A 9,796-nucleotide genomic window follows, 5' to 3' on the forward strand; every position below is an offset into this window, starting at 1 on the left:
TTTTTTAATATAGGTTTATTCTAAAACTTTTTTCACATATGTATAACTCAAAACATTATCTTCATAGAATTATATTTTTTTGGTAATTTTTACAATAAAAAGATCTTATAATACTAAACATATCAACATCTTTAAGTTGTTTAAAATAAGTTTACTCAAACATTTTAACAGCTTATTTTTAAAATAAGTCATAACAGCTTATAAGCTCGTAAAATGGCTTTTAAGCTCTAGGAGATTATAAGCTCTTTTTAATAAGTTTAGTCAAACACCCTCTAAGTAATATATATGGTCTTTTTTAATTAACAGTGTTGGAATGCAACAATTGTCCTTGCTAGGTTGAGCGGTCGAATCATGACGCTTGGGCTGCTGTGCAGCTTAAAAGATTTGAGTTGCACCATTACCACCAGCTATAGCTTTTGGTAAAGCGGCAAGCGTTCGTTCCTGCAATTGGTATCAGAGCAGGGTTGTTCTTGAAAGAACATTTAAAACTGATTTTATCTTTAAAATTTCGGATTTTGAGATTTTCTCACATATATGTCCTAGTTGAGTATTTTTTACAGCTTGCAGCGATTTTGGAAAAAATGGAATAACTCTTTGCTCGAGTATCCAAATGACAAATTACTTTTTGCCTTGCAAACTAGACTCGTAGAGGATCACAACGATATAAAATTTGAGCCTGGTCTGCATGTTCAGAAGCAGTTTATTGGTTAAAGTCAGACCATTTTGCTGCGGCAGAAAACAAGACATGGACAAGAGTTGGTGGTTTTGTCCAGAAGCTTAAGGAAGCTGCACTCATCAATAGAAGGGACAAATTAATTCGAATTTGAACCACATATCGTCAAGAAAACTCTATAAACTCGTTCTAAAATTTAGCTTTAAGAGAGCTTTTGAGTTTGATTGCCAACATGATTTTCTACTTGTGCTAGCGTGTCTTGAATTAAGAATGTCTAGTCATTTTTCTTACAATTGTGATTTTGCTTAATGACTAAGAAGAGACTCTTAAACGTTTAATGAATATTTGGGCCATATCTTGCAGATCAATAATACAAATGAAATGATTCAGTGTGCTTTACAAATATAAGACAATGATCTACAAATCATATTCAGAAGGCAAATTCTGATTCGAAGCATAAGAATCTGATAAACTCCAAGACAAATTAACTGGAGTTTTTTGAGCATATCTCTATCGTACAAACTTGAAATCTAGTGATTTTTGATTTTATGGAAATCCAAGACGAAGGTATACAACTTTTATGTCCATCACTTTGACCAAAAGTTAATTAATCAAGAGATATAAGCAAGAGAACCTACTACTGAAAATAGCGGTGCGGAAAACAGAAGTGCAGAAAAGCAGTAGACTCCGAAATGCAGCAGAGTCCGAACCAGTAGCCGCTGAACAAAATCAGTAGCCGATCAAAACTAGTAGCCGAGGCAACTATTAGCGGATGAAACAAATAGACGACCAGTAGCTACTACACCAGTAGAGCCCAAAATCAGCAAAAGATGAAGAAAGTGGCCAGAAGCGTGAATATGACTGTTTCAGTATCAGAAACCGTACAAAACTATTACTAATGGTCATATTCCTGTGTCTAACGTATATATCTCTCTTGGAGACTATAAATACAACATCATCCAGAAAATAAAAGAGAGAAGAAGGATGTCTAAACAGGTTCATCAGCTAGTTGAGAGCTTTCTCTTGGTGTGAAGAACACAACAGATTTCTTGAGATTTCACAATCAAGTTCTTCACACTCCAACCCACTCACACACATTAGAGAGATGTATTTCATAAAATAGTTGAGTGAGAGTCTTTGCACAAAAATGTTAAACAATGTGCAATTCTTTGTAAACTTTGTACTAAGTTTTTGGACGTGTTGTCCATTTGAGAGTGAGAGACTAGGAGTTCCGATTTAGGCAGTGGGTAAGTCCTAATATTGAAGTGGGGTAGTTACAAGAAGTTGTAATGCTCAAAGTCTTCTAGTAGATTCCTTCCGAAAACGGAAAAATGGGTGACGTAAGAGCGGTTGAGTCTCCGAACATCCATAATCAAATTTGTGTCTCTTTACTTCATCGCATTTACTTCTTGTTGTTGTTTTTGAATGATTTGTTGAAGCATTTTATATGTTCTTTAAAGTAGCAAAATGTTGCATACAAAGTGTTTGATAAAATGTTTAAACCAAAATGTTTTTATTATCTCAACTTGCAATTTTTTCAAACGATTTCCAAAATGCTTAATCGGTTTTTAGAGGATTATGTTGAATGTCTTTTGCTTGGTTTTGTAACCAAACTCAATATAATCTCTCGGTGCTCGGTTTATTTTTGAAAATTTCAAGAACGAGCAATTGTAGCTCAAAATATTTTAAAATTTTGTATTCATGCTCTCTACAAACGTTTTCGATCCTATCAAACAATATAGATAGAGATAAATTAAAAAAACCAAAAATAAAATCTAAATATGGCAGAGAATGACTAACAAGAGACAAGAGTCATCACTTCATGAATATCCTATTTTATATGGAATTTGATTTTAAAGAAATATAAATATCCCCTAAATTATTACGTATATTCAGATAACCAAGTAATTACGATGCTTTGACCTTTCCAAATTTTGGAGGTTTTTCAAAAACTTGAACGACATGTTTAAAGTTGGGAAAATAAAAATTTTTGTTTTGTAAAGTAGAAATATTTTGGATCTTAAATTTGTAATTTGTTAATTTTTGTTTTCATTCAATCACTTAGATTTTTATTTTGATTTTAGTATTTATTTCCCAAACTTAATCTATCGAATATCGCTTATTTAACACGAAAACACACCTACATTGTTAAAATCGACTTGGAATGACTTAAAACGTGTTTCATGTATGTTTTTTTTTAGTTAGTTCATTAAATCCCACCATTTTCACACTCAAAGCCAAACTCACTTTCTTAATTCTACGGTGCAATTTCATTATGCAGTACAATTCAATGATTCTTTTTGTTATATAATATATATATAAATATATATATATATATATTATATAATAAACATTAAAAAAATATTAGACCATACATCAAGATATATATAATTTGTTAGATTAAGTTTATGCGTACTACTCTTCTAATTGCTGGATCCCTTTTTTGATCTATGGTCTAATTTTTTTAATGTTTAAGCGTACTACGATTCTAATTGCTGGATCCCTCTCTTGATCTATGATCTATTTTTTTTAATGTTTATTATATATATATATATATATATATATATATATATAAAATTATAATTCACGTGTAATCGGAAATTTGTAGCATTTATTGTTTTAATTTATTTAGCGTGGAATTACAGAAAAACAAAAGCAACAACTTCGAGATGCATGCACCCGCGGCATCCTATGGTAGCCAGGGAACCAGCTATTAAGTTGATTTGTTGGACAGCGCTGAGACATGCCAAGTGTTTCTTTTCTAGACACAGAACAAAAAAATCCATATATATCGAGAAGTAGAACATCAAATATTTTTATTTAATAATCACGTAGTTTTCATTTGTGTGTTTTTCAATCTGTATTTTAAAAAAAAAAAAAAAAAATCCAATGTCTACTTGAAAATATTTATAAATTAGTATTCTTTAGTATCGTTATGTAGTAGATAATTGAAAGTTCCATGTCGAGATTTTTTAATTTTTATTTTATGCTTGTAATTAACATAAAATCAAAATAATTTTAGTTTTCCTTCTACGTGATATCAAAATAATTTTAGTTTTCCTTCTACGTGATCACGTAGAAGGAAAACTAAAATTATTTTGATTTTATGTATATATATATATATAATTTTGATCTCACACATTTTAGGGTGCAGGGGATTCACGTGCACTCGTGTCCAAAATAATTTTGATTGTTTTGAAATTTTCACGGTAGTATCGTCTCGAAAATGCGAATCCAACGATATATCATATGATACAAATTTCAATATCGGTGGTCGGAAATGTGAAGATGTCCGAAAATTGCATATTTCACCTAATTTCCGGTTATCTTCAATTCTCTTACCACCGAGATTAAAATTTATGTCATATGATATATCGTTGGATTTGCATTTTCGAGACGACTTTACCGTGAAAATTTCAAAGTAATCGGAGTTGTTTTGGGCACGGATGCACTTGGATCCCCGCATGACCCTAGGGTGCGTGAGATCAAAACTGTATATATATCTTCTGGGAAACTACCGCTGGCAACTATGTGAACACCGACTAACGTGATATTTATTTGGTTGTACAAAGTGCTACATCAATCGGTATTCACGTAGTTGCCCATTGTGGTCCCTCAGAAGATCAAAATTATATATATATATATATATATATATATATATATATATATATATTTAGGAGTAATAACTGTTCTTAGTATTAGTGAAGAAATTCAACATTATGTTCATTTATTTTACGGATATTATTAAATGTCTATTATAATTTCTCATAAATAACGAGCACTCGATTTTAATTAAAAGTATCAGAACGAGCTAACGGAACAGACTGACCCACAACTTGTCACAACACGCTCATTGAGAGTATAGAAGAAGATTTTCAATTTTAATAAATCATAATCAAATTTCAAATTGCAAACTAATTAAGGATTACTTAATTTTAAAACAACACATTTAAGTTAGTAATGTTTTTCACAATGATTTGTTTGGCTACGTTTAAACATAGGACAGGGATCCATGTCTATGTCCATACAATAATAATTCAGTCTTTAAGAAATTTGGATACACAATATATACTTCTCTCCCCTGTCATATATTTTCCAGCCTTTTCCTTCTTTCTGTGTCTCTCTGTCAACTGCGACCATCAACATTTTCTGCAACAAAATCAATATATACTTCTCTGATCTCAGCTTCCCTTCATTTCTTACTACACTGAAAATGTCAATAAACCACCACTTTTACTGGATGCAGGATTCCTCGTCTTCTTCTCCCACCTTTTTCTCTCCTTCATTAATGCCTAAACCCACCAATAATAGTCAGGTGAGAGGTACTGGTACTTCTGCTAACATGTTCAACCTCAACAGCCAAGAGGACCAAATTAACGAACAGATTATAATGAGTGACACAGATTCTAAAAACAGTACTACTAGTACTGGTAGTTTGTCTTTGGATTTGGGGGTTCAAAATCAAATCCCTAAAGAACATCTGTTCGAGAAGCCATTAACGCCCAGCGACGTGGGTAAGCTCAATCGTCTGGTCATACCAAAGCAACACGCCGAGAAACACTTCCCATTGGGGGAGAAGGGCTTTCTTCTGAGCTTCGAGGATGAGACGGGCAAAGCATGGAAGTTCCGCTACTCTTATTGGAACAGTAGCCAGAGCTACGTGTTGACCAAAGGTTGGAGCCGTTTCGTGAAGGAGAAACGCCTCGACGCAGGCGATTTCGTCCTCTTCTCTCGCCACCTGGCGGATTCCGGCCGCCTTTTCATTGGGTGGAGGCGGAGGAATTCTGGTGTAGAAAGCAGAGGAATATTCTGCAACCCTTATCCACAAGCCTCTTCTACTTCTCCCTCATACCAACCTCCTCAGTTTCTTCATTCAGGTGTCGTTTTCTAGCTGTGCAACACATTAGCCCTATCTTTCTTTCTTCTTTTTTTTTTTTTTTTCTTTATATAATAAATATCGCTACAGGTTTTGTTAGGTTTTATTACCACAAAATGGGGTCCTTCATGAATTGCTTGCCATCTGGATACACCCAAATATCAAAATTATATATATATATTTTTAAAAAACATACTCGAGATATGTATGATGAATATATATTACTCGAGTTTATATAAATTAAAATAATATAAGGTTTTGTGTTATGACATTAATTGACAAACTATATATATACTTTATTGTTTCTTCAAAAGGCTAATAATTAATCCCCATGTTTGTAAATTGCTGTTTCTTGAAATGGTGTGTGGATGGATAACAAGATAGTTAAGTCTCCCTTGTTACTTTCAGAAATTTTATAATATGATATTATTATATAATTCATGACCATATATTATATTAATTACGGCTTGTGCCAAATAAATAAATTATACATATTATAAATAATATTAATGGATTTATTTGCAGCCCCAACGACTAGTGGGAACTTGAAGAAACTGAGGCTATTTGGAGTCAATTTAGAATGTCAGGCCGATGACTCCGAGGCATCAGCAGCAATCGGAGAAGACGGCTCAACCATCCCCGACCACCACCAGCGGTGGCTCAGCCCATATCACCACCAATATTACGTCGTCCATGATCATCAAGATCAAATGATACATTATCCCGCTGTGTTTTACTAATGATTAATTTTAAGAGGTGATTTGTAATAATAGGGTAGACTAGGGATGTGACAGGTCCAATTTCCCAGTTTGATTTTCTGCAATCAAAGAGTAATTCCGAACATGTGCTATGGTTTTACTCCTCCGTTTGTTTCCGCTTCGTGGGAAAATGCTTGTTTTGGTTCAATAATTTTTCAATTTTTTTGTTTTGATGCATTAACTTTTTTAAATTTTGTTATAGTACCTTAACTTTTAGTTTTCAATGATTTTGGTCCAATTGCTAACGTGGATAGCTAGATATTTCATCATTTTTTGGTGCCACATCATAATTTTCTGATTTCACGTAAGCATTTTTCGATGTCACATCAGCAGTTGAACCAAAATACCCAAAAACTAAAAATTAGTATATCAAAACCAAAATTTGAAAAATTAATTGAAAAAAATAAAAAATGAACAAATTAATGGACCATAAAAATATTTTTCCTTGATTTATTTTATTTTTAGACAGGCTAAAAAAGTGTTTGGAAATATAAATTATATAAAACAATCTTATTCAGTTCATATTTAATTATTAAAGATTTGATATCATAAAAAACCATATAAGTAAATAATGATATTAATTTCATATATATAAATTAAATTAAAATAGAAAAAAGATAATATGAATATAAAAACTAAATTATATAATTAAGAGGAATCAAAAAATAATAATTAAATTAATAAGTAGGACACAAGGAGTATCGAGTTTTGACGAGTTCCAGACCAAACCGCCAAACACCCTACATTATTGTATGTACCCAAAAAAACACTCATATTTAGGTGCAAGAATATTTTAAATTTTAGTTCACGCATGCTGTCAAATATTTACTTTCGTCCACTCTAGTCTTATGTCGAACACGTTTTAACAAGTTTTATATATACTAGGGAACTGTAAAATAATGAAAATAATAAATAAGCGAATTGTTAAATAATAATTTTTAATTATTATTATTTTATTTAATAATAATCGATAAATTATGAAATTTGAGAAGGGAGTTAGAAAAAATGAGATTAAAATGTTAAAGGAAAAGACGGGGTAATCTAGTCATTTGAGATTCAACTTAAAGAGGGGCGAGTTAAATTTTGGTATAAATGGACAAAAATTTTGATGTGATTTGACAAACATTAAATTTAAAACGGTTATTATGAGGCATGCTACTATTATATAATATTATATAATATCTAATATCTAATAGAATATATAGTGTCCAAAAAATTTTTGTGAGACGGTTTTACGGGTCAATTTTGTAAGATAGATCTTGTATTTGGGTAACTCATAATTTTTTTTTTAGTTTTTATGCAAAAAGATTATTAGTTTTTATTACTTTTAAATATGTGCAGCGCGCTATGGTACGTTGAACATTTTTATGGATAAAAATTCGTAAGATCATCTCACAAGACATCTGTTTATATAGTATACACATATATAAAGCATAAGTGTTGTGTGAAAATTATAGATGTATATCTAAATAATATTTTGTTATAATAAATTTTAGTTGAATATAAATAATTTATTATGAAATAATGGAAAATTATATAATAAATATGGAAATATCTATAAATATGTTCAGTGTTAAAAAATTTGTATAAAAGCATGGATTGAAAAGAGATTATTGGGGGGAGTGATAACAACGTAAATTGAAAGTTATTTTGCTATTTATAGAAGATTTCATCAACAACAGGAATAATTTTAATATTATACGATCGGATTATAAAATATAATATGTGTGTGTCCCGTAGAAAAATTAGAAAAGAAGTAGTTTTTTTTTTCAAAATTTTAAAATGAAAGTTATTAATTTTTGGGAAAATAAGTTTTTTAGTCCAGTAACTTTACTTCATTCGAGTTTTGGTCCATTAACTTTTTCGATGTAGGTTTTAGTACACTAACTTTACATTTTCAATATTTTTTGGTTAAACTGCATACGTGTCAGCTTCTGATTGGTCCACGTCATCATTTTGGACCATTCAGAAGTTGACACGTATGCAGTTTGACCAATAAATTAACACTGAAAATGCAAAGTTAATGTACCAAAACCCACATCGAAAAAGTTAATGGATCAAAACAAAAAACATAGACAAGTTAATGGACCAAAAAATTTATTTTTTCTTAATTTTTTATATTGAAATTATAGCAAAGCAAATTAAATTTAAAAGAAAATTGCGGTATATATATCTTATGACCCGAATATCGTTTTACGTCATGTTTAAGGGGCATTTACTTATGAAAATTAAGTAATTAAAAAGTTCTTCGGAACCAAGAGGAAATTGAGTTGGGATCCTTGGAAGAGTTTGGAATCACCAAAGATGACTTCAGAAGCATCGAACGAGATCAGACGTTTCGAAATAAGATCGAACCTTCCAATTAATGGTTGCATGGTCAATCATATCAATGAGATGATTTCTACGGTAGTCAATCTAGGAAACAAATTTGAATTTTCTACTTCGGATTAACATAAAAATGAAGCATCTAAATTAAAGTTCTTGGAACCACTCTCTCTCCTCCTCCACTTGAACAAAATGCAATTGGTGATGGAAATATGGCTGATCAAGCTGAGCTAGAAATATTATCTGAATAGAATTTTCTTCAAACTGAGTTGATTTCTAGACATGCCATAACAGAGCCACTCTTGACGCTTACTGGACAAATTTTGACCATTATTGCCAAAGCATCGAATTCCTCTAAATCTGATTTTGTACCTTTGAAGAATCTCAAAACTGCAGAATCTCTACTGGATGACATATTTGCAAAAACTCGATTCATTAGTGAATAATGTGAAGACAGTCATCCCTACTCAAGGCAATATCATCATCAACTTTTCTTTTTTTTTTTTTTTTTTTAATAGAAAAAGCTTTTCAAAGAACTAGCTAACAAGGCCATAATGTCAGCTTCAACCAAGTGGAGTAGCTGAAGCTTGCTCGTGAACGTAGATTTATAGTGGCTCTAACCAGCTGGAATCAAAGATTGAAAAATGCGTGATAAGCTCAAGGATGTCATGAGTTTTATCACTCGTAAGGCTAAGGTAGTGTTTGAGATAACTTCTATAAACATTTCTAAGTTTTTCCTTCACAAAATTTTAAAATTTTGTGAAACTTTTTGAAGGAAAAGCTCAGAAATACTTCTCAAAAGATCTCTCAAACACAACTTAATACGAAAAATAAAGGCAACAAAGTGTGGATGGTGCTGTCAAAAAGGGGCGAAGTATGCAAGAGTCATATATATAAGCAAAGATCAAGATATAAGGGAATGAAAAAGTAAGGAGAACCCATCCGATCCAATCAATTGTACGTTAAACAAGCTTTCAATAGATATAGTAAATTTGTATTAACATTTGTGTCCTTTCAGTTAATTTTGATGAAGAATTCTTGCTATCATCAAGTCGACGAGTGCAATATTTTAACATCACTAAAAAGAAAGAAATTGGTAGATAATTTTGTTTTGGTGAGTTTAGAAATTATTAATCAAGCCAATTTCATCCTCGCCGAATGAAC

The 9,796-nt window shown here is 31.4% G+C and overlaps 1 protein-coding gene across 1 annotated transcript; it reads left to right on the forward strand.

Annotated features, from left to right (window-relative positions):
* Positions 1-4,753: 4,753 nt before the first annotated feature.
* On the forward strand, positions 4,754-6,392 carry LOC140892645 (B3 domain-containing protein At2g36080-like). The gene is made up of 2 exons (XM_073301590.1): positions 4,754-5,550; positions 6,075-6,392. Exons 1-2 carry the CDS (start codon positions 4,887-4,889, stop codon positions 6,287-6,289), a joined length of 879 nt encoding a protein of 292 aa, XP_073157691.1. The 5' UTR covers positions 4,754-4,886; the 3' UTR covers positions 6,290-6,392.
* Positions 6,393-9,796: the final 3,404 nt, after the last annotated feature.

The sequence above is a fragment of the Henckelia pumila genome, chromosome 3, assembly GCF_033568475.1.
Source record: "Henckelia pumila isolate YLH828 chromosome 3, ASM3356847v2, whole genome shotgun sequence".
Classification (NCBI taxonomy): Eukaryota; Viridiplantae; Streptophyta; class Magnoliopsida; order Lamiales; family Gesneriaceae; genus Henckelia; species Henckelia pumila.